The sequence below is a fragment of the Arachis hypogaea genome, chromosome 13 (genome assembly GCF_003086295.3).
Source record: "Arachis hypogaea cultivar Tifrunner chromosome 13, arahy.Tifrunner.gnm2.J5K5, whole genome shotgun sequence".
Taxonomy (NCBI): domain Eukaryota; kingdom Viridiplantae; phylum Streptophyta; class Magnoliopsida; order Fabales; family Fabaceae; genus Arachis; species Arachis hypogaea.
Window position 1 is genome coordinate 138,970,369 of NC_092048.1, and position 26,523 is coordinate 138,996,891.

The 26,523-nt window shown below is 30.8% G+C and overlaps 2 protein-coding genes across 7 annotated transcripts; both read right to left on the reverse strand.

Annotated features, from left to right (window-relative positions):
* Nucleotides 1-227: 227 nt before the first annotated feature.
* On the reverse strand, nt 228-3,869 carry LOC112792094 (ras-related protein RABA6a). Its single transcript, XM_025835181.3, has 2 exons — nt 3,368-3,869; nt 228-890 (listed from the first exon to the last, which is right to left on the reverse strand). Exons 1-2 carry the CDS (start codon nt 3,583-3,585, stop codon nt 440-442), a joined length of 669 nt encoding a protein of 222 aa, XP_025690966.1. The 5' UTR covers nt 3,586-3,869; the 3' UTR covers nt 228-439.
* Nucleotides 228-26,433, reverse strand: LOC112792095 (probable calcium-binding protein CML26). 6 transcript variants are annotated; one of them, XM_072213247.1, is made up of 2 exons: nt 25,872-26,433; nt 228-890 (listed from the first exon to the last, which is right to left on the reverse strand). In XM_072213247.1, exons 1-2 carry the CDS (start codon nt 26,368-26,370, stop codon nt 850-852), a joined length of 540 nt encoding a protein of 179 aa, XP_072069348.1. In that variant the 5' UTR covers nt 26,371-26,433; the 3' UTR covers nt 228-849. The 6 variants fall into 6 exon arrangements, with proteins under 6 accessions (XP_072069348.1, XP_025690970.1, XP_025690969.1 ...); XM_025835185.3 differs by lacking the exon at nt 228-890 and adding an exon at nt 5,959-6,713; XM_025835184.3 differs by lacking the exon at nt 228-890 and adding an exon at nt 7,385-7,790.
* Nucleotides 26,434-26,523: the final 90 nt, after the last annotated feature.

Genomic DNA, 26,523 nt, shown 5'->3' on the forward strand with positions numbered 1-26,523 from the left:
TATTTTGTGTATATTTAAATTTAAAACTAACTCTAAGAAAATAGGTGTCATTTCTGATGGCTTTGTGTTTAACGTTATCAGCTAGGATGGCTATATGACTATATGAGCGCCGAGCTACTAGGAAAGAGACACGTGACGGGTTCACTTTCATACGGGGATATTTTTCATTAGGTTGAAGTTACGGCAAATGTGCTAATGAAAGTATGTAATTGTTTCTGTGAGTGTCATTTTTAAGAAGAAAAATCCATGTATGATATAAAAATTTAAATAAAAAGTAAATGTTAAAGAGGCCCTATTAAATCAAATATATGGCGAATACTCACTAACAAAAAAGTATTGGTATTCTAACTTTCTTTTATCTTTAAGCATATATCATCCTAACCCTAAGGAGACAAGCGATGAAGTTGAACATGTTTGAAGGAAAAGTGTGATGCACGTCTCATGTTGAACAGCAGTAATAATAAGAAGTTTGTTTAGTTGCAGTGACTTCATTAGCAGCATCTATGTGTATCTCCTTGGCATCGGAGAGAGTAATTTGTTTTTCTTGATCCGCTTTGACGTCCAAACTCTTGTGGCTTGTGCTGTCATGAATCCTTGTGATCATTTGCAGGAAAACTTGGTCCACATTCAGATTCTTGAGAGCAGAGGTTTCCATGAAGCATAATCCTTCTCTCTCTGCAAACCCTTTTGCTTCTTCTTCCTCCACTTCCCTTGTTTGTTCCAGATCGCACTTGTTCCCCACCAGAATAACCACCATGTCTTTCCCCCCAAACTCTCTCAACTCCACCATCCATTTTCTCGCGTTCTCAAAACTAGATCGCCTTGTTATGTCATACACTAGCAATGCCCCTAATGCTCCTCGGTAATATGAGCTTGTGATTGCTCTAAACCTGCACCCACATTCTATATAGTTATAATATAAGATGTAGGTTATAGTATCTATAGTTACCATAGTTATACAATTTTAACTATACTTAAAAAATTTAAAATAATTTTTTAACAATATTTTTAATTTAAAATAAAAATATTATTAAAATATAAAATATTATGACTTCTATTTTTAACTAGAGATATGACATAGAATTCACGGGAATGTAATTGTCATTAGTAATATGATTAGGAAAAATCTAGGGGGCTACTAGCAATTTTATTAAATTTTAGTAAGCATGTAACCAACAAAAGAAAAGTGAATCATTTGATTAAATCTTATACTAATCTCACACCATTAAAATCATCATTAATAACTATTTGATGGCTACAAGTCATAAAAATTACTGTCCCCTAACACTCCTCTTATGATTATATAGTCATTCTAGTCTAGAACCAATATAATCCTATCAATCAATTAATCATCAGAGACCATGTGTAAGTAATGTCGCTAGCTATTATGAGTTTCAATTATTAAAATGAAAATAAGCCATAAGAGACATTCTTCTTCCACAATACCTAATTGCTTTGGTTGTGTCTTGTGTGGTTGGATGGTCACTGCCCACCGAAACCTTCATTAGCAGCTCACGTGCAGTGATTGCCTAGTTGGACTTTCAATCACTTTCCTTTAATTTATGTGACATACATATATCTAGGCTTTAAACTTTAAAGTGAACAAGTTAACATCTTGGTTGAGTGGAGTGGACCCGACTCACCCAATATTACGCCTTAATAATTTCACTCCGTTAAAGGAGAAGGGGAAAAGCTTAGGAAATTAAAACGTAATTTCTACTCTTTCCCAACAGAGAGTAGAGTGACCGCCACTCTTTGAGTTCAATTATATATGCATGTCAATCCCATCAATTTATGATCATGATGCGGTCGTTTAACTCTTCTATAAGCAGATTGCTTAGCTTATTTGAGATGAAGAAGACAAGAGGGTGGAGGAGAGAGTTTTGCTTTCTCCTTACGAAGATGCTGCAAGTGAAAGAAGGGTAAATTGGGAGATTGTGTGTATATAATGTTAGGAAGATAAAAAAATAGTTAAAATTTATTTTATTTAATATTATTAATTATTATAATTAACTGTTGTAAGTCTGCAATAATTAATATAAGATAAATTTTGATTAATTTTAATTAATTTTTTTATTAAATATTTTTGTATAAAAAAATAGTGAAACTCTTTATTTACGGAATGGGATGAGAAAAAAAAAAGAAAGATTCATTTGCATTATTCTTCAGAATATTATTAAATTTATTTTAGTGTAAAATATTTTTTTTATTATTTATTATAATAAGTAATAACAAAAAAAAATATACACAAAATTGATGTATGTAATTTTTGTTTTAGGGAATAAAAAAAAAGGGTCATCCTAGCTAGTGAAACGTAAAATATGAATTATGAAATATGAAACGTGGACTGTGAGTTCTTCAATCAAAAGATATTTCTCTTTTTAAGTTGGAAATAACCAAAGTAAAAACATGAAAATTAAAGGAGGGTGGATGAAATTAGTAAATTACGATGAGGAAAAACGCCTCTTCGATTGTTGAAAGGTATGCACTATGCAGCATTCGTTTTCGTGAATATTGCAGTAGGGTTTAAAATATTCGTTTTAAAACTTTAAAAGGGAAATTTTTTTAAAATAAACAATTAAATTGGTTTGTGGAAGTTTATGAGAATTACATAGTATTTTTTTTTCGTTTTAAGTGAATAATTCGTGTTATTATAATAATAATTTTTTGTACTTAATTATTGTTAATAAATTTAAAAAAAATATTTGTTCAATACGCAAATAAAAAAATTCAGAAACTTCCAACGAATAAAATTAATTAATAATTAAAATATCGAATCTAAAATTTATTGAAAATTTACTAATACTTTTACTTTAATTTCCTTGTAATTTCTTTCTATAATGCAAGCTATGATGTACTCAACTGGCATTTAGCAGCTAGCCTCTTCAAATGACTAAGCACAAATTTACGGATACCCACGGGTCGGAAGTTAATGATTAATTTCTTATTTTGTCTGAGTGCATCTTTAATAGAAGAAATCCAACCTAAACTATACTATAAGTCTATAACCCTTAAAAAAATTAAATAACAATTACTTGTGCTAGTCACGGACGAACAACACACGGTTAAAAATGCTTAATTTATTTTTGTTTTTCTCTAAACCTGTTATTCTTCTCTAAGTTCACTAGATCAGTAAATAACAGGAAACACCAGAAGTTGGCTGGTTTACTTTGCTTACAAACAACAAGACTACTACTGATGATTGATGAAATCCAAGTTGTATAGATGTTCCCTTAATTTGATGGTGTATTGAAACAGAGAGATATATTGTTGCAGCTTAATTCTGATCTATAAACAACTCAAAACAGGGCTTATGCATTTCGTTCGACATTAGAATACTAACAAATAAGGAAGGAAAACATGTTACCGTTCTTGGCCGGCAGTGTCCCATATCTGTGCTTTGATGAGTTTGTCTGCAATTTTGATGTTGCGGTAAGCAAATTCGACTCCTATAGTGGGCTTTGAATCAAACCGGAATTCATCTTTTGCAAACCTTGATAGCAGATTTGATTTCCCAACCCCTGAGTCCCCAATCAGAACAGCTTTGAACAGATAATCACACTCCTCATCAAATGCATCAGCCATATATCTATCTTGTTAATTAACCTCTCCACCTGCTTTCACTTTCACCCTTCTATCTATCTATCTATGTATATGCCTTTATTGGAAATTCTAAAGGAACAAACCTAGTGACTAGTGAGGAGGTGGAAATAAAACCAAACCGAAAATAAGAATTGTTGGATATGAAAGGAGAAAGCTACAGGGTGCAAGGTCATGATCACACTTATGTAATGTTATAATTAATTAAGATTACGAAACTGGGAGGGGCCAAGACGCAATCCTTTCTTTGGATGGTATTATTATTATTATTATTATTATTATTATTATTATTATTATTATTATTGTTATTATTATTTACTTACACAGTTACACTTGAATGATTACTAGTCCTTGATACTGTCTCGTGGATGGATCATGGATCCGTCTTTAGCTATGTGGGAAGAGCCTGCCTGCCATAATACATGCTTGCCCTCTTCTCCAAAGAAGGTCCAATGGTGTTCTTCCACATGTCCCCCACCATTTTTTAAACAGAAATATAACTATTAGAATTTATTATTTTTATTTATCGTTAACATCCAATATTTAAAAGTATGAAATAAAGTTCTGTTTGATTGATATATAGGATAAGATATAAATACAAAAACGCAAACATTAAAGACATAGATATAAAATATTTGTGTCTTTGTATTGTATTAGACAAAAATAATGAACAAGGCACACAAATATTTGAAAAATATTGAATTATCGTTCATTCAACCACAAATTCTATCATCACCACTATACACCTATCACTCCAAATACTATATGTCATCACCATTAAATTTTTATTTCTTCTAATATTTTTTGTTTCGTTCAATATCATTTTAAATTATCATTCAAATATTAAATATACAATTTTTTTAAAAAATAAAAAATTAAAACCCAAAATTTATCAAAAATTAATCAAAATTCACATAAATAAAAAACTAAATGTTCAATTTAAAAAAAAACACAGAAAATCAGAGCCCAAAAGAGGAGAGAAAGAAGAATATGATTGCAAAGAAGAAGCAAAAACCTAGAAGAAGAAGATAGTAGAAAAGAGAACGACGACAAATAAAGACGGAAAGACATTTAGAAGGTGGATCTTGGATATGAAAGGTGTGGAGGAGAGACAAAATAGATTTGGAAGAAGGGGAGTGTGGTGAGGCAACCTCGACAACGACGATGAAGCAGAATGCAGAGGAATGTGCGTCCATAAATAGGTAGAGTAATGCGACGATAAACGATAAATCGGACAGTGACATTAGAGGGAGAGGAAGAGACGACAATTGAGTTTCCATTGGTGAGAGTTGAGGAAGGCAGAAGAATGAGGATTGTGACAAGTGAAAATGGAAGAGGTGGTTGTAGAATCTGAAAGAGGAAGATAAAAAATAAAGGTTTAAAGAGATAAGAGAACAAATTTTAGAAATTAAAAAATAAATTAGTGTCTCATAAATTATATTTTAGTGTCTCATTAAATTAGAAATACATAAATTTAATATCTCTGTATCCATTCATATCTTTTTGTATTTTTTTAAAATCTGTGTTTTACTAAATTAAACAACAGATATGTATCACCATGTCTATATTTCAATGAGACATAAATATCAAGCAAACTTTACTTAAAATATATTATTAAATTATTAGATTAAGTGAGGTAAAAAATAATACATTTTTTTATGGTTATTAATTTTTTTTAATTTGGAAAATGGACACTTTCATGCTTACGTGCCCATTTGCCATTGGCCTCTCGCTACCTTTTAGTATGTTCACATCATTCAATAGTCAATACTCGCTGCCATTGGCTCGCGGTTAAAAAATTTGCTTAAGTAGGGTAATGATTCCAAATTATCTTTCACTTAAGAAAAAAAAAATATAGGTTTACATGTGATCATGTATGTTTGCGGTTGGATGCAATTGCCATAATCATATTTAATTATTTATTTACAACGGGTTTGCCATTAAATTAAAGCTCAAGATGTCAGGGTTAATAATAAACAATCATTGTAGATCACTTGATTGCTGTATATGCCTCTTTGGAGTTTGGTAAATCGGATATAGGAAATTTTATATACTTTTCAAAAAATATATGCTGAGTGGTAAATATATGATGATAAATATTTATTGAGTTAAAAGTTTAAATTTAATTTAATGTGTGTTAGTAGTGCAGGTTTAATACTTTATCTTTCAGTTTAAATTTATGTTGTTTTAGCAAATTACCAATACATTAAATTGAGGTTTCAGTCCAAATGTTTATGAAGACAAATCAGAACAAAAAACATAAAGAAAGAAAGTTTTGCTATTTGCCAAAAGAAAGAAAAAAAAAAGGGAACATTTGGTATCATTGTGAAGAATGAAGAATAGTTTGAACACTATTAAGAACACAAAGGCAGCAAAGGATCAAATAAATTCAAAAGTTGGGATAACAAATACAACATGCAAAGAACAGCAGAGAAATAGTAGAACAAATTTAAAAGAGCAGAGGTGGTGGAACTAGGGGTGTCAAAATTTGTCGAGGCATGGGAATTTTCACAGAAACTGTCCCAAATAGAGACTCGATGGCGGAAAATTTTTTTTGTGTGGATGAAGATGGGAAGTAAAATTTTTTCGAGACAAGTGCGGGGATTCCCGCCCCGTCCCCGATAATTCCCCAAATTCTTGAATTTACTTAAGTACCCTTACTTTATTTCTAACATAAGGGACTTTTTAGTAATTTCACATAATAAAAACTCGAACCCTACCTTATTCAATGTGTTTACTCCTCTTCTACTACTTCAATTCTTTGTTATTATGCCGTCTCCACTCCCTAAGCCCCAACTCTCCACTTTGTTCAAAACTCTCATCACCATACGTCCATACTCTATACCCCCTCACCAGTCGCCACTCGCCAGCCGCCACTCCTGCGCCGTCACCGACTCACCGTCACAACTTCACCGCGTCGTTCTCTCTCTTCAGGCGCGACATTCTTCCCCTCTCCGTTCTCCCCTCTTAGTCGTTGCATTCCACTGCTCCACCATCTCTTTGCTGCTCATCGACGCTACAGCAGCCACTGGTTGCCCACTTGCCCCTCTTCTAGTGCCCTTCCTCCTTCCCATCACTTGACTTCTGGTTTGATTTTCTCTTCTTCTATGTACCTGAAGCAATTAGATATATAGGGTTTATAATTATGAAATAGTTAGGGTTTGATTTTGTTAATTATGATTTATGTGCTTTTGAGTTGCTGGATTTGTTTAAGATTTTGATAATTTCTTGTTAATAATTCTGATTCTATGCTTCTGAGTTGCTGGATTTGTTTAGGGTTAAGTTAACTTCTTGTTAATAACTCTGATTATGTGCTTCTCAGTTGCTGGGTTCAAATTTGCTTGTTTTGCTTAGTTCAGATTCAGTTATTTTGTGATTCTGAATTGATTTTTGGTTTTTTATACTTATTTTGCTTGTTTTGAAATTCTGTTAATAATACTGAGTCTGAGTTATTGGGTTTGTTTACTTATTTTGTTAATTTGAGTTGCTAATTTTGAGTTGATTTTGTGATTTAATTTATTAATAATTTTGATTCTGTGATTTTGAGCTGTTGGGACTATGAGATTAATATGGGAGATTTAGAAGTTAAGGAAGGATAAGAAGAAAGTGATGATGACAACAAGGAAAGATTTGGAAAATGATTCTTATTCGAAAGATGAAGAAAATTATTATCATGATGCTCACACTACAATAATTCCGGCAGATAGCGGCGTTATTTTATAAAATCGCCGCAAAATGACCATCTGCGACGCATATAGCGGCGGTTAGGAGTTGGGACTGCATAAATCAAAGTTATATTCTGAATTTATAATGTTCAAATAAAGTTCTAGCGAGCATAAATCAAAGTTACTCCTCTTTGAAGTTATGCCTTACTAAACCTAAATCAAGAAACTCTAAAAGTACATAAACATGTAAAACTGCGACCCAAATCATTAAATTAAGGAATCAACGTAATCCTTATAATAAAAGATTAAAATTTCTCTTCAACATCGTATTGACCTGGCGAAAAATACTCTGTCAATAATTTATGGGCTTCACGTTTTACAGGATTTGATATTTTATCTCCATACCATGGCTTTTTGTTTAGATTAAGGCACCTTTTCTTAACATGTATATTATCTTCTCTTTGTTGGTCTTCTAAAGTGTCATTGTCTTCGTCCGAAAGCTTATTAAGATCAAACTGCTTCGATCTGTCAATTCGAACAGAGGAGATATCATCTAAATTGTCTTCTGAATCAGACTCTTCCCCATCTAGACTGTCAGGGACTATTTCTCCAGAATATCCAGGTAATACTGAAAATATCAATATGCATACAACAAAAAAAAGTATACCCAGAAGAAACTGAGAACTCTCAAGTCATTAGATACTGACTTAGAAAAATACAGACAACAATATTACCATTTCCTTTGTTGGTAGTTTGTGCAAATTTCTTACACAGAAGCTCTGTAGAGAATGTTGTACTTGTAGAGGATGATGAAAAGTCCTCAGTTTTTATTTGTCCTATTTTACCGTCATGTTATGTTCGCTAATATTTTTAAAACGTAACACTATTGGAATTGATATTGAATATTAGATATCAAGATTATCAAAACTGCAACATTAAGAACAACAACAACTGAAACAACATTAAAGATTTAACATAAACTAACTTTTGATGAAAAAACCCGTTGAAAGAAACAAAAAATCTGCTTTTACTCATGAAAATTCACAATACAATAAATACTTAACTGCAAATCAAATATACACCAAGTTTTTTGTAACTAAAGAAACAATGTACAACGTTGAATTTATTTAACTTATTTCATGACACAAAGATCCTTTTTAAATTACGTTAAAATTCTTCAAATAAGCATTACGCAACATCATCGATATTCTCTGAAACATTTTATATGGGGTCTTATATATCATCCTCCCTTGTTAACTGTAAATCTCCAATGTCACCTTCCGCTGAATGTTCAACCCTAGCTGTGGAGAAAAATCAACTTCAGCTTCTTCATTCTCTTCTTCCATATCATACAAATCTTGTGATTTCACAAGAACCACAACACTCAATTCCTTAACTATTTCATCATCTACATAGTATACAAGCTGAGCTTCTGAGGCTAATATGTATGGTTCATCTTCTTCTCGAACACCAGTGTGTATCGGACGAGAGAAATTAACGTTGGTAAGCTTCAAATGGTCTTGTTTGATGCCTTTACTAGTAGTGGTATCAGACCAAACACATTTGAACAATACCACTATGAAAAATAGATGTGGCATAAGAGATTAGGACATGCTAACATGTTCCAAATCATTAAGCTTGTTAAAAGATGCTTTGTAAGAGGTCTTCCTAACATTAGTTTGATAAAAATATCACATGTAATGTTTGTCAAATGGGTAAATAAACAAAAACTTCTTTCAAATCCAAAGAAGATGTCTTTACTAAGAAATAATTGAAATTGTTGCATCTTGACCTATTTAGACTAACTAGGACTCGGTCTTGAAGGAAAAGGCTATGGAATGGTTATTTTGGATGATTATACTAGGTTTGGTTGGGTGTTCTTCCTAACTTATAAGCATGAAATATTTATGTTTTTGAAAAATTCGGTAAGAAAATTCAAAATAAAATAGATCTAAAAATTATTTTAATTAAAAGTGATCATGGTAAAGAGTTTGAAAACTGACATTTTGAATCTTTTTGTGATAAATAAGGCATATCACACAACTTCTCTTGTCCTAAACTACCATAACAAAATAGGATTATGGAAAGGAGAAATAGAAGTTTACAAGAAATAGCTATAGCTATGTTGTGTGAATGTGATGTTCCCAAATTCTTATGGGCTGAAGTTGTAAATATAGCTTGTTACGTTTTAAAGCAAACTCTCATAAGAAAGTTTTTAAAGAAAACACCCTATAAACTTTGGAAATGACACTCTCCTAATCTCAAGTATTTTCGTGTGTTTGGTTGCAAGTATTTTATACTGAACATAAAAAAAAATTAGAGAAATTTGATCGTAAAACACATGAAGGTATTTTTCTTAGTTATTTCACAAATAACAAGGCCTATAGAATCTATAACAAGAACTCTAAAACTGTTGAGGAGACTATACATGTCACATTCTATGAATCTAACATTATTCCTAGTGTTTGCATTGATGAAAATCCAGAAATTGAAATTGAAGTGACCAAGACTGCTGAGTTAGAACATTCAAACTCAAACTCACAAGAAACAGCACCTAAAAGCACTGAGAATGACAATTCTGCAAGAGAAAATTTGCAATTATCTCCTGTCATATATAGCTAAAAAAGGTCAAGAGAATGAAAATTTGCAAAAGGGTAAAGAGAATGAAAATTTCTGAAAAACTATCAGAGAAATTCATAATTGGTGATCTCTCAAAAAATATGACAATAAGATCATCCTTAAAAAGAGCCAAATCAAATAATATAGCTCTCATCTTAAAATTAAACCTCAAAATATCCAAGAAGATCTTGTAGATCCATCTTGGATTTCGGCTATGGAGGAGAAATTACAATAATTTAAAAAGAATAAAGTCTAGACCCTTGTGTCTGATTCGAATGGAAAGAAAGTCACGGGTACAAAATGGATCTTCAGAAATAAATTGGGTGAAGATAAAATTATTGTCCAAAATAAAACAAGATTAGTTGCTCAAGGTTATAATCAAGGGGAGGGTATTGATTTTGATGAATCATTTGCACCTGTAGCTCGAATGGAGGCTATCAGATTGCTCTTAACCTATGCAGCTCATTGTGGCTTCAAACTATTCCAAATGGATGTAAAGTGTACATTTCTAAATGGAATAATAGATAGAGAGGTCTATGTGGCTCAACCTCCTGGATTTGAAAATAAAAACTTTTTAAATTATATTTTCAAACTAACTAAAGCCTTGTAAGGTTTGAGACAAGCTCCTAGAGCTTGGTATGAGAGGCTTAGCTCATTTTTATTGAAAAATACTTTTTAAAGAAGAGCCACTGATACCACACTATTTATTAGAAATTCCAATGATCATTTTATTCTTATGCAAGTGTATGTCGATGATATCATTTTTAGTTCTGCTAACGAAGATTTATGTGCAGATTTTGCTAAGTTTATGACTAGTGAATTTGACATGAACATGATGGGAGAACTCATTTTCTTTCTAGGGTTGCAAATTAAGCAAACTGCAGAGGACATCTTTGTTCATCAAAAAAAGTATGCCAAAGAGCTTGTCAAGAAGTTTGGACTGGACTGTGCTAAACCTATGGAAACTCCTATGCATCCAAACTTCAAGCTAAACAAAGATGAACATGCTAGAGATGTAGATGAGACAAGATATAGAGGAATGATTGATTCCTTAATGTATCTTACTTTCTCAAGTCCTGATATCATTCAAAGTGTTGGTGTGTGCTCAAGATTCCAATCAAAGCCTTAGGAATCTCATCTCTTAGCAGTGAAAAGAATCATCTAATATGTACTTGGTACCACTAATTATGATTTATGATATCGCAAAACTGATTCATTTTAATTAGTAGGTTATTGTGATGCAGATTTTGTTGGAAATAAAATTGATAGAAGAAGCACTAATGGCATTTGTTACTTTCTTGAAAAATCTCTTAATGTATGGTCAAGCAATAAGCAAGCAACCATTGCTTTGTCCATTGTCGAAGCTAAGTACATTGCAACCTCTTCATGTTGCTCTCAATTATTGTGGTTAAAAACTCAGTTGGCTGATTACAAGTTGAATGCTTCTAATATTCCATTATTTTGTGACAATATGAGTGCTATAAATCTTTCAAAAAATTATGTTCTTCACTCTAGAACAAAGCACACTGAAGTTAAATTTCACTCTATAAGAGAACATGTGCAAAATAGAAATTTAAACATTCAATTTGTTAAATCAGAACATCAACTAGCCGATATTTTTACTAAACTATTGATTGAAGAGAGATTCTACAAATTGCACACTGTATTAGATATTATTGATTCATCAAATTTCTCTTGACCTTTCTGATGATCTGGTTGAGTGTTTTATCTCACAGGTCGATATGAGATAATTCTAGGCAGATGATGAGTGGACTTCGTTATTTAAGTTGTCACTACTTGGAACCCTTGTGAACATATCAGATTTTGCGGACTACTTGTGTTTGTTTCTCTATTCTTGAATAAGCCATATGTATTTGATTTTATTGGGCCTATTTTGGACTTGTATTAAAAAAAAAGCACTTGCTTTCATTATTATTTTTTTTAAATGCATTTTCTAAAATATGGTTCATTTGGTTACAGTTGTAAAAATCAATTCTTTTCAAATTTTTCAATATTTTTAAGCTGAGACCTTTGTGCTATTCTAGGTCTATATTAATGCACCACTACATGCACCGTTTCACTCATACATCTCTCCATTCATACTCCCCACTCTTCTCTTTCTGCAACTGACCAGTGATCTATAAGAATGGCTCGCAAGAAGAGAGTCGTTCGTAAAGATACTCATAGTGGTGCTCAAACTTTTCATTCTGCTCTCTCCACTACCATTTTCATAAACTCATGTTCATCCCCCTCTCCAAACAACTCTCTTTCATCTTCTCCTCCTAACAATGATCCTAAAGGAATGGCTTGCACCAAAACCACTGCTCGTCACCCTAGAGTGGCTCATAGACCAACTTCATCTCAGCCAAGTTTCTCTCGTGGCAAACGGCCCATTAGCAAGGAAGAAGAAGAGCTCCCTCCCTCTCCTACTCACCCTAGTCACGGTACAGTCAATGATTTTCAACTTCTTCCTGTTTCTGAACCAAAGTTTCCAAATCTCATTGCCTACAAATCTTTTTATGATGATTTTCCAAAAGTTTCCTATGATTTCCGTCATTACAACTCCTTCATAAACCACATGTTTTTCTGCAAAGACATTATTGATCGATTTATCTGTCCTCCTAAACTTGTCAATCTTGATGATCTTCGTCAAAATGGTCTAAACTTTATGTCTATATTTGCTTTTCAAAGATGGATTCCCATCCTCTTTATTCGTGAAAATGTCTACCCTAATCTTATGAGATGGTTCTATAGTAACATGTCCAACAAAGAAAAAAGGATTGCTTCATTTACTTCAAAGTCCTAGATTACCAGGAAAAGGGAATCAATGTGTCCTATTTTGAAGCCCTAGGGGCTGTCTGTGTCAATATTCCTCTTCTTGAAGACAAGTCACTTGGTCCAGTTCGTGCTCAGTTGCACAGAATTGTGAATCACATTATTCTGCCTCTTTTCAACGTGTTTCATTCTACGATACATTGGTTATGTTTGCTCTTCTATCTAAAATTTCTATTTCATTTGCTTATCTTTTGTTAAGGCACATGCATGAATGTGTTCGTTCGAAAAATACTTTACCTTATACCATACTGCTCACTAAAAATTTTTAATTTTATAATGTTTATTTTGGGACTAAAATTTCTAGAGAGTTTAATTCTTACATAGAAGAGGGTGGTGCAGTAAAAAGAATAGCAAGCAAGCGTCGAAGCGCTGATGAGGAGACTGAAGATCCAAAACAGAGCAATGTTCCCGTGGTTCCAAAATCAGACTCTGCCAAAATCCGAATCTTAACTAGTATCATGAAAGATGTGCTTCAAGAGTTTGTGAATCTAACTGATCTTCTCATTAGCTTTGGGGATGAAAGAAAAAGAGCTGACGGAATGGAAGAAACGACACTCAAAAAGACCAAAGGCTACATTCACATTCTCAGAAATTATGTTGAGGTTGGTTCCAACACTACTGACAGTGAGGATGATGATGCCTCAGATGACTCTAACTCTGATGCCTAGATTATCTCATATCTGATCTAGCCATTTCAAACTATCTCTAACTTCGTTTAGAGACTTGTTGGGCTTTCTTCATTTTGCTTATATTGGATGACTACATGCACCTTAATACTTTGCATTGACTACCACTTATGACTGCTATTGCTGTGACTCTAACACTCTTTTGCAGGTTCTTTGTTTTTCCTCCTTGATGACAAAAGGGGGAGAAAAATAAAAAGAGACTAAGGCTTTAAATGTTTAATACATATTTTGTCTTATGTGTTCATGAGTTCATTTTCTTGCTACATCCATTAAATATTTGCTTTGTAATATTGTTGTTATGCTACATTGCTATGTCACTAGTTATTGACTGTTTTGAGTATTCTCCATTCTGAGGGGAAGTCATGATTAAAGGGAGAGTAATGTTGACATGGAGGGGGAGCACTACTCATTCACATACAATTCGGATGATCATCAAAGAGAAGTATTCTCAACTCATTTAAATTAAATTTTAAATTTATTTTATCCTCTTTTATCATGTTTGTCATTAATGAAAAAAATGCTGAGTTAGAAGTGATTATTGGCACATATATGATGACAAATATTTATTGGATTAAAAGTCCAAACTTGGTTTAATGGGTGTGTTAGTGGTACAAGTCTAGTACTTTATCTCTCAGTCCAAATTTATGTTGTTTCAACAAATCACCAATACACCAAATTGAGGCTTCAGCCCAAATACCTATGAAGACAAATTAGAACCAAAAACATAAAGAAAGAAGGTTATGCTATTTGCCAAAAGAAAAAAGAAAGAGCAAGAAGGATATTTGGCATCATCGTAGAGAATGAGGGACAACTAGGACACTATCAAGGACATAAAGATAGCAAAAGATCAAAGAAATTTAGAAGTTGGAAGAGCAAATACAACATGCAAAGAATAGCAGAAAAACAGTAGAACAAATTCAAAAGAGCAGAGGCGGTGGAACAGCTCCTCAAACAGCAGAGTTAGTGGACCAAAATGAAAAAGAACTGCATGCCAAGGAAAACAGCAGCAACGGACAGAATGAGCAAGAAAAATGAAGAGACAATGAAACAATTTGAAGGGAGAGACTCATACTATAAAGCTAGTCTCACATCAACATTTGAAAACAAGAAAAAATATAGTAATACTTGAGTATCATCTTATACACTTGAGTTGAAATATTTTCTTATGGCTATCTAATATTATCTTTCTGTAATTGAGAAAAAGACTATTCCTAGTGAGCAAAAAATTGAAAAAGCCATGAGAGAAAATAGGCAAGAGAGAAGAAGCATAGAAAAGCCAAAAGAATTTTCTATGTAATTATTTTAGTTGAACTAAGGTTTAGTTTCCCTTGCCAAGTTGAGACCGTACTTGATGGTGGCTAGGCTTGAGTAGAAGTTAGTGGTTGATACTAGATGCATTAGGTTGTAATTCATTAGTATTGGTATATGTAATTAGTTTGATTTTAATAAAAATTTCACCATGGTTATGATGAAGACTGAATGTAAATTTCATGGCACTAAAAAACCGAACAAGGATATATACTAGCCTCATTCTCTTCTTCTCTTCTCTGTTTATTTCTAGTTTTAGAGACAAAAAAAATTCTTTTGTATAATCAACTTTTGCAAAAAATAAGTAAAAAAACTTTATTTCTAAATTTAACTTAATTCAAATTCCCTTCTCAAATTCTAGTAGTACCATGAGTATATATTAACATTTTGTTTTTCATAAATAAAAGAGTTATTGTGTTTGTAGCTTGTACTTTAGTTTTTAAAAGTTAGATATGAATAGTTTTTAAGGTTAGATTTATAAAATAAATTTAAGAAAAAAATAAATATAATTTTATATATTAATAAATATAATTTTTTAAAAACACATCGAACATTATTGTTATAACTTTTATTTATTGAAAGTATTTTTTATTTTATTAAATATAGCTACTATAATTTCAAAAAAATAAAAAAAAAATAAGTGACTTCTGAAAGGCAAGTCAAGAATAGCAATACCAAGCTCAAAGATGAGACTCACCTAAGGTTAAATTATTGTTTGACAAACTTAACAGGTTATTCTATTTTGTATTTTCTGGATTCAAACTTAAATAGAGAAAGTCAGTACAGAATTCAATGATTTAAGAATATTTGGATTATTTAATGATTCCATAATAAAATATATTTTTTAAAATTTTTTAATAACTGTTAAATAATTTTTATTTAATTTTAATTGTAAATTAATTTTTTATATTTTATTTAATTATAAAATCTATTTTTATTTTATAAATTATTGTAGTTCATATTATACTAAAATAATAATTTATAAAATAAAAAATAAATTTTATAATTAAATAATATATAAAAAAATTTATTTATAATTAAAATTAAATAAAAACTATTTAATAATTATTAAAAAATTTAAAATATATATTTTATTATAAAATTATTTAATAGTCCAAACATGTTAGGATTATCAAATTCTGTGCCAAAAAACACAACACAATTTTCTGTCATAATAAATGTCTATGTCACTTGCAATTTACCTTATAATTTATAGGGAAGGTTATCAGGTGTACCAGGAACACCGGTATTCTAGTTGTTTTAACCGTTGATTTGAATTATAAAAATTATATATAATATATATTAATTAAAATCAACGATTAAAATAACTGGAATACCGATGTTCTCGGGAACACCTGATAATTTTCCTAATTTATAGACCTGATGATTCAAAGATTCAATTTTAAAGAATTCAAATTCATTTCTCGTGATAGAGATTAAATATTATTTAACCATTAAACTATGTTTTAATTGGATTAGCATGAAATTTTTGCACGAAAATTTTCACCCACTAAAAATTTAATTGCTTTACCATAATTTGAAATTGTGACCTGAAATAACCAAAAACTAAGGTTTTTTTTAATTTAAATAAGAAATCTCCTATTTACAAGTTATTTTGCTTAATTTTTATTTAACGTCGATATACTGTTGATTAAATTTGTATCAAAAATCTCAATTTAAAAAGTAGATACAATTTTTCTATAAAAATAAGTTTTACTCGAAAATTATCGCATTGAAAATAATTTTGCAAGCAATAAAGTAATAAGAGTCTTGAACAAATAACAATGAAATTCTATAAATTAGCGTTAAACTAAAAGAACTTTTAGAGAATGCCACTAAAATATTTTAAGATATATAAGAATGAGAATTAATTAACAAACTTAGATAAAAGAACATTAAATAAAGAATAAAAATAAATTGAAAAAATACATAAATAAATAATGAAAATAAAATGATTTCAGAGTTTACACCCTCACATATACTAGTACCCTATAACATTCCTTTATGCCAATCATAAAGATATTTAGTGTAATCTGACATATGAAAGTCTATTTAAAATTTTTTGACACTCTTGTTTATACAGAAGAAACATGCGTGGATGGTTGTTAATCTCTTATCCATGTTTTTGTTCTCTAAATTTATCCACCAACATTCTTACTGTATTTTGATAGTCAAGTAATATCCTTCACATTCATCTCTATTAACAATTAATCTATTTTCTATTTGTTATTTACATTTTGATTAGTTTTAACTTATGCATTTTCTTTCCACTAAGATTATACTTAATCGACCATAAAGTACCGAATTTACAATGTTTTTAGTGAAAAAATTTAAACTCTTATTTTTGCTAATAATACTATTTATGCATAATTTTTTTTCAAAAACAGAGAAATTCGAATTCGTAACTTTTGAGTATGAAAAAAATTATACCATTTGATTTATAATTTATGGACCCATTTATACAGAAATTACAAGTGAAAATTCAAAAATAATGAGATTTATTTATCAAATCACAAATGTTCAAGGGTTTCTAACACCAATGTTGCTTTCATTCATTTTTAAGCAAATGAGATTTTATTTTAAGTATTTTTAGGAAAGAATTTTTAAATATTGAATGATTTAAAACATCATGATTGTATTAATTATTTTTTATAAATCAAATATCTATAATAATAATAATAAATATAAAATTAGTCAAATTAGTAAAATAATAAGTATTTAATATTTAAATTTCAATAAAAAGGTTTTAGATTTAATTTTTCTTTTTTTGTTGTTATTCTAACCATTTTATTGAGTAGAATATAACTTTATACCTAACAGAAAAAATATAATCTAATTTAAGAAACGAATAATTTGTACTGAAATAAAAATTTTGAACGAAAAAATTAATAACATCAGTGAAATTGATTCATACATTGTTAGTTTCACACATTTTCAAGAGGTTGTATTTTCAAAAATAAAATTACATTTCCCTTACATTCACTTGCAAACTTCTGGTAAATGCTATTCTATTTTGGCTGGTACTATTAACAAAGATAAGAGTTCAAATTTTTTTATATTTTTACTGCTATAATCATAAAAAAATATTGTAATTTAATTTTTATATTTTATGTCTGTTAAAATATTATTAAATATATAAATTAATAAATTTTTGTATGATGATGTATACTAGTTAATAAAAAAATTTATTTAAATAAAAAAAACTTAAACTAAGTGAACAATTTATTAACAAAATCATTATTAGAGTTTTTTCTCTGGACAGCTGAGTACATTTGGACCATTCTCGCAAATCAGGCCCAAAAGCTTTTGGATTTGATAACAAATGATAACAAATTTAAAGATTGTTTTGGTTTTGGTGATAAAGGTAGTCAAATTATACTAGATGTTATAAAGGGTTAGAAGACCAAAAAAACAAAAGAAAATTACACTAAAACAGAAATAGTTCTAAGGAAAGAACACTTTCTCAAATTCTGAAAATAGAATAAGATAAGACACTAAGAATGAGACACAAATAATAGAGACACAAAAATTAGTATTCTTATATTTTATTTGATGATAAAATAGAATAAATTATGAAATTTAAATTTATTTTCATTTTTTTCATTCAAAAAATCTTAAAAAAATATATAATAATAAAAAAATATAATTATAAAAAATTAATAAAAATAAAATAAAAATAAAAAATAAATTATAACTTAGACTGACATTGTGTATACCTCATCTGCTAAATATAAATTTATACTTCTGTATCCCTATTTTAGTATTATGCACAAATTTGGACAAAGATTTAGATGAAGTGGTGACATGTTCCTAAATTCAAAAACTGTGGGTAATCAATTTATTGGGATCGGAAAAAAAGAAGGGGAGGAAATAGTAGGGTGGCAAACAGGCTAAAACTCGTTGGGTCAGCCCGTGTAACCGTTAAAAAAGGGGTTGGCTTGAAAATTTGAGATCGCCAAACTTAAAAAGTCTGCCTAACTTACACAGCCTAATCCATGACTTTAGCGGGCTTTGACGGGAACAGGATGGACTTCTCCGGCGGGCTAAATATTTTTTCGTGGCGGCCATTTTTTAACAAATTTTTATGATGCTATTGATCCATAAAAGGATAAAGATTTTTTTTTCAAAGTCAAATAATTCTATTCATGAAATAAAAGAAATATATAGGTGTCCATATATGAGACAAGCAAAAGAAACGGGAGACTTCCAATACTTTACTATAGAGGTAACATCATATAATAATCTAATAAGAGAAATAAAAGAAAGTAAAGAGTTCATCAATTAGGAATTGGGGATTTGTTGAAGCTCCTTCTGCAGCTTTAAAGTCGACGATATTATCTCTTCCACACTAGTTGATATATTAACAAAGATGAACATGTTCTAGCTTTTCATAAGGACCAGCTTCAAATCACCATCATCAACGTTTGAGATGAGCTATTGTGTCGGGTACGCAAGATCCGATTCTCAAGTTCCACTGAACATAAAATCAGAGTCTTCGGTGCCCCTTCTAGCAGCCGGTAAATCCATTTTTGACCAAATCTCCTTTGATTTCTCACAATGAAAGATACAATAATTGATTATTTCTAGAAATTGTAAGAATCTTCGGCAGGTGGATTGAATCGATGGGATGCGATGATAAAGCTTTTGTAGCATTAGAAACTTTTCATGAAAGTCCTTCTAAAGAAAAAATCTTAATCTTTGTTGGAATTTTCAGCTTTCACCTCGTCACAAATTTCATTGTCTCATAATTTTTGGGTAAAATTCAATGAGAGGATGCGAGAATCGATAAACCACATGGTACCCAGTACTCACTTCATACAAACCACTTTTATTAAGGCTCAATAAATTTTATCTTCTCCACCCCCAATTGTTGTTCCTTGCACATGCTGACTAGTCCCCTAAAAAAAATACTTTTAATTAGAGTTTGATTCCATAGACTATTAGAAAGTATTAAGTCCTTGACCATCAATAGTGGGTTGATTTTGCAGATTGAAAATTTCATATGGAGGGCCAACAGAAGGATGTGGAGGAGCAAGCCAAGGATTGCTTAAGATTCGGATACTGGACTCATCACCAACTCGCAAAACCAGATCCTTTTCAACAACCTTACGCCCTTCTAATATGCTATGCCACCCTACGAAGGTAATGTTCTAATCTCTACATTCATTATAGAGTAGTATCAAAAATATTGACCTTTGAGGAGTCTAGATAGGAGTGATTGTGGTTGAGAGACAACTTTCCAACATTGTTTTGCTAATAGCACCAAATTCTGAGCCCCTAGATCCTTAAAACCTAATCCACCTTCTAATTTCGGTCTTGTCATAGTATCCCAACTAACTCATGCCATTTTTTGCTCTGTACTTTTTTTTACCACATCAAAATTGGAAGAGTATGTGAATCTACCTAATTAAAGTGTCAAGAAGACGAAAACATGATAATGAATAAATTGGGATAGCCTCCCCAACAGCTTTGATTAGAACATGCCTGCATGTAGAGGAGAGAAAATTCCTTTTTCACCCTTGAACTCACTTCCTCACATTGTCCTTAATTTCTCAAAAGGTAGCCTTCTTTTATTTTTAGATTGTAGATGAAAGACCCAAATATTTATCATGTGCACCAATATAAGCAATTTTCAATTTCCGAGCCAATAGTAATCAAGCAGCAAGAGGAATATTATTACTAAAGAATAAGTTGATTTATACAAATTAACTTTTTGGCCACTGAACCCTTCGTATGATTGAAGAAGATTGAGAATATTTTCACAATTATTTTCTGACGCTTTGCAAAAAAGGATTGAGTAATCCGCAAACAATAAATGATTAATAGTAGTACATCTTCGGTTGATCTGAATAGACCGTTTTGCTCTGCCTTATTTAACAAAAAGGATAATCCTTCTCCACAAAAAAGAAAAAGGTAGGGAGATAGAGGATCTCTTTGACAAATATCTCTATTTGGTTTTAAAAAATCAAAAAGTTGATCTTCAACAACGACAAAATAAGAAACTGTAGTCACCACCTCCTGTGTCCAACTAATCCACCTAGATTCAAATCCCATTCTCCAAAATGAACCAAAAAAAATGCCATTCAACAAGCTTTACTCATATCCAATTTAATATTCATTTCAGTCGATAGGTCCTTCTTCTTTGTCTTTAGATAGTGCATACATTCATTAGTAACTAGAGCATTGCTTGAATCAATCTACCCTTAATGATGGCACTTTGATTAGGGTTGATTAGCAAAGTCATAAATTTTTGTTACCGATGGATTAGTACTTTAGAAATAATCTTATGAGAAAAGGCTTATGGATCTAACCTGTGTCATATCCTTTACATAAGAAATTTTAGGAATGAGACAGGTTTGTGTATTTTGTCATATCCCAATTAATCATGTGTCATACAAGAGGATGAAGATGATAATTAAAGATGTTCTAAGTTATATTTTAGATTATATTTTATGTTTAATTTAATTATAAATTTAAAGATGTTTAATTATATGTTTTAATTTTTGAATAATATTTGTTTCGTTTTGGACAATATAAATTTTATTATTTTATTTCAAAACACTTAGTTTATGATTATGTTTATTACATATTTATAATTATAAAAATTTTAATGTTTGTGAATTTAAAACTTATAATTTTTTTATGTTTTTAAAAATTATAAATTTTAAAAAATAATTATAAATATATATATTGTTTAATATTTAATAATTTATAAAAAAAATAAAATAATTTGGCGAGCTTGACTCGCCATTAAGCGAAACCAAAAAGAAATTCAGAACCACCTGACAAGACGAGTTGGACTTCCCGTTTGCACCCTAGGAAAGACTTTATATGCGTGAAATAATATTTTTCTTGAGAAATAAAATGTGCCTAGTTTTTTATACATTTTTTAATTTCTCCTAGCATTTTTTTATGTAAATAAAATATTTGTTAATATAAATAATTTTAGAAATTTTTTTTATTACAAATCTCATTTATAGAGAAAATATAAAAAAACACACATGTTATAAACTAGATAAGTAAGAATTTAGTTATCCATATTAATTTAGAAAATAAAATGAATATAATTTTTTATAATTTAAATTATATTAATTTTATAAAATTCATAAAATTAATAAATAATTAATTAATAAATTAATTATTATTTAAAAAAATTAGAAACACGCTGAACTTGTTCAGCCAAGGGAAAGAACATGAAGGAAGACCCAAATTCTCACCAAATCTTTAATTTCACGTAACTTTCTACTCCAAACTCCAATTACCACATTGTTTGTGACCACGCGATCAGCGCGATGAGCTCTACAAAACTCAGTAACTAATTTAGTAAGAAATTCACTTCTCAGTTTCAATTTTCTTCTTCCCAAATTTTGAAATTGAATGTGTAATTATGTTTAATTTTGTATAATTTCAGTGTTTAGCTTCGAATTAACTTGTAGGTATTATCAAGTTTAACTCGCTTGAGTTGTAAGTCAGGTAAACACCTTCAAAATTCTTGTGTAACGTTGAATTAGTAAATTTTATATTGATTATGGTGATAATTGTGTTGTTAGATTAAGATTGATTGTTGGTTGGAGTCAAAGTGAGGATTTGGAACCTAGAGATCAAGCTTTGGCGGCTAGAGGGTTGTTTGGTGAAGTCTTGGAGTCTTAGAAGCTTACACTGAGTTGTGAGGTGTTCCAGGCATTAACGAGAAAATCGACCAAGGTATGGTTTCGGTTTTTCGTAACTAAAATATAATGTGTCGTGAAAATTTAGGTTAGTTGACTGTAGGATAAATTTGAATTATTTATGATGTTGATGATTGAAATTGGTGGGTATGTATTAGGGTTAGCAATGCTAAGATTGTGGTTGAGGTTATGATGTTGTGATGTGTAATTAATTTATTGTATGTGAAAAGTGATGAATGATAATGATGATGTTTATTGAGATGTTGATGTTGTTGATGATTTAGGATTGGTTGGTATTTATGAGGTTTGGCAAATTAAGGTTGTTGTTGGTGAAATAATGTAAATTTTGTGGAGATGGATGAAGTGTATATGCATGTTGTTGATGATTTTATATAATGTTGCTTTGGATATAGATTATGGTGTTAAAATGGAAATATAATTGTAAATTGGTATGTATGAAGAAGATAAGGGGTGTTGATGAAGGGTTGAACTTGGTTGGAGACACATTTGGTAAGTTTTAATAAGGGTTTGGATTTAAATGTTTTGAAAGTTGAGGTTTGTAAATTTAATAAAATCTTTGATTTTTGGCCAACTTTGATGGGTCTTAACTCGGCCTCTTAACCTCCGATATTTATCAAACTTGTCTAGAATGAAAATTTGGTCTGAGAGGTTTACACCGTTCAAAGAATGAATGAAAAATGTTTTAAAACAAAAAAGTTATGCACGTCGGAAGTTTAGTGTAAAACTGAAATTCTACAACACTTACAATTTTGACCACCCTGCATAACTCGCGTACGTGAGCCTCACACGCAGCTTGGGCATTATGTTCAGTTTGGATGTCCCGCGTACGCGAGAGGATGCATGTGTACGCGAGCGGGGCGAAAACGCACCTTTACATACGCGGGTAGGGGGACGCGTACGCGGATCCCTGTTTTTCCAAAACATGACGTTTTGTTTTTAAAAGCATTCCTTCAACTTTCAAAATCCTTGTCACTCTTGTTTAAAGTCTGGTAGGTGAATTTTGGGTAGTAGAATATAATTAGGGCTTTGAGGAAGGTAACTTGTTAGTGAAAAAATTTTGGGGTATGATGGATTATGATTGAGGAAGTGCAGAAGTGCTATATAATTGACGAATTTTGGCTATACGATATTGAATAAATGAATGTAAATGATAATGAATGAATATGATAATTGAAGTCTGAATGAGATTGTTGATGATGAGTATGTTTGAGTTTTTTCTCTGTTGTAAAGTGTGTCGGGCACTATATCCCATGAGTGTGGGAGCACTTTACCCTGAGAAATGTGTCGGGCACTATATCCTATGAGTGTGACAGGCACTATATCCCGAGAGCGTGGCGGGTGCTATATCCCAAGAGTGTAAGAACACTTTTAACCCAGGAAATGCGACGGACATTATGTCCCATGAGTGTGGCGGGAACTATATCCCGAGAGTGTGACGGACACTATATCCCAAGAGTGTGGAGGCATATTAGAGAGACGATATCCAGATTAGCTGCCGGATATGTCAGGTTCTGGCATTATAACCGACACGTGAGCTCACAGCCAGTAGGATAGACATACATCTTATGCATATGTGTGCTTTGTTTGATTGTGCATTAATTGGACCTGCCTATGTGATTATTATGCTTACTTGCTAAATTTGCTACCTACTGTAATTGTGTTCTACTTGTATTTGCTTTGTCTGTTTGTTTGTCTGTGTGGTTCCACTGGCGTTGGAAGATTGAAGGAAGGCGGAGATTTAGAGTTTTGATTAGAATTTGGTTAAGTTTAGGAACCTTAGAGAACCACCCCTATTTATGGTTTCTGTTTTAAATCTTTAAGTATTATAATATGACGGAGTTCTAAGATTGCCTCTCGCTTTCCCAAGACCTTATATGTTAGTTATGTTGGCACTGTACCATGCTGAAGAACCTCTAGTTTTCACCCTATACATATTCTGTGGTTTTCAGATGTAGAATGTGAGACACCTCGTTGAGGCATATTGAGAGCTTCTAAATGCGAAGAATTTTTGTGTTGTGGGACTTTATCTTAGTTTATGATGTATATACGTAGATACTCTTATATATCCATTGTATGTGTATGTTATGTTTATCCTTATTAGAAGTTGATTTGGAGAAACATGTTCTATAAATTGTATGTTGGGCATTTTGAGTTTATTTTGTATATATATATATATATATGTATGCTCTGTCCGATTTAAACTTCGCGAGCCAAGTCAAGAACTTTGTTATCTGTATCCTTAGAAGTCTTCTATTGTATATATTTTTAACGCCTTGTTTTTAACTTTTCAAAAGGCTCTTAGATAACACCATTTTTCACTTATACTCTTAGAAGTCGTAATACCTCGACATCTTTGTCTTAGGACTTAAGCATAAGACTATGTGTGACAGGGTATTACAGGTTTGATTTTATCTTTTAATTTAGTTTAATTTGAAACTAAGATTTAGTCATTTAAAAAATTAAATCAATACTAAATTTATTATACAAAAATAATATTTTAAAAAATTATAAATTATAAAATTTTTAAAATTTAAAAAGTAATACCAAATATACCATATGAGTACACTATATAAGTAAATATTGTCCATTTATATTCAATTTTTAAATAAATAAAATTTAAATTATAAAATTTTTAAAATTTAAAAAATCAACACCAAACTTGTTATATGAGTAAAAAAGATTAATATTGTCTATTTAAATTCAATTTTAAATTAAAAAATAAATTAAAAAACTTGCTATATGAGTACATATGAAAACAATTAAATTTGAAAAATGATAATATTACTTTTACTTTTGTTTAAAATTTTAAAAGTTTGTAAATTAAATTATTTTTTTAATAATTTAAAAATTTTAAATTGATTAAATTAAAATAAATTAAATTAAAAAGTGAAAATAAATTCAAGATGATCCAAAGTAACTAAAATCATACTGCAAACATTTTTTATTGTATATAATAAAAGATTGTTTTTTATTTTTATTCTGTAGTTTAATTGTAAAGAAAGATCGTTATATGAAAAATATTTTATATAATACTAAATGACTAAATGTTATTAAACTCAATAAAAAAAATAGAACCAATCCTATCAAGTATCAAAGGATAAGAATAGCTTGTATAAACAAAAACTATGGCCATGTAACACAGTAGCAGCAAATCCAAACAAATCTATTTTTTTTTTTTGCAATCAAAAGTTTAGGAATTTCAAAACAGAGAACAGAGACGAACCTATTGTCTATTTTAAGTGTGGCTCTCCAAAGAAGTTGAACATTAACAAACAAAACCATCCAACACATTGATAAGTAAGAAAGGGGAAAATAAACACAGTAGATCTCACATAAAAATTATTGTTAGTTTTTGTTATTTATATGAAGAAATACAACAAAGTACAAACACAGATCTATCAAGATAAAGTGAAAAAATGCATAAAAACTTGCATATTTCTTCTTTTATAGGACAGAGTCATTAACATTACCATTTATGCGGTTGTTGCTCATCATCTGCTTGAACTCCTCAAAGTTCACGTTGCCATCTCCGTCAGAATCCACAGACTTTATCATGTTGTGACATTCCTCCACAGAGCACTTCAAACCCAGGCGGTTCAAGACAAGATGCAACTCGGCGGAAGATATGAGGCCGTTCTTGTCCTGGTCATATAGGTTGAAGGCGTCCCGGAGCTCAGTGGCACCTCCGTCGGTGGTATCAGAGCGGCAAAAGACAGCAAATTCGGAAAGGCTTATGAAACCATCATGATCGGTATCGAGATCGTTCATGACGCGCTGTAGTTCATCCGGTGGAACACTAGAGCCTAAGGTGCTAAGGACGTTGTTGAGCTCATTAACTGAGATCTTGCCATCGCCGTTAGAGTCAAAGCGATTAAAGACTCTTTTAAGCTCGTCCATGTCCTGGAGGTAGATAAGGTTAGAGTTGGATTTGGAGCTAGGGTTTGTGTCGGCAGTGACGGGTGTCGCCATTAATGTTAAACTGATATTTTGAATATGATGGAAAGTTGAATCACAAATGGTGAGACATGGAACACCGTGTTTGGCTATGGTTTTATACTGGTTTATTTTGGATTATTAAATAAATTTATTTTTAATTTTTTGGATAAAATATTTAATATTTTA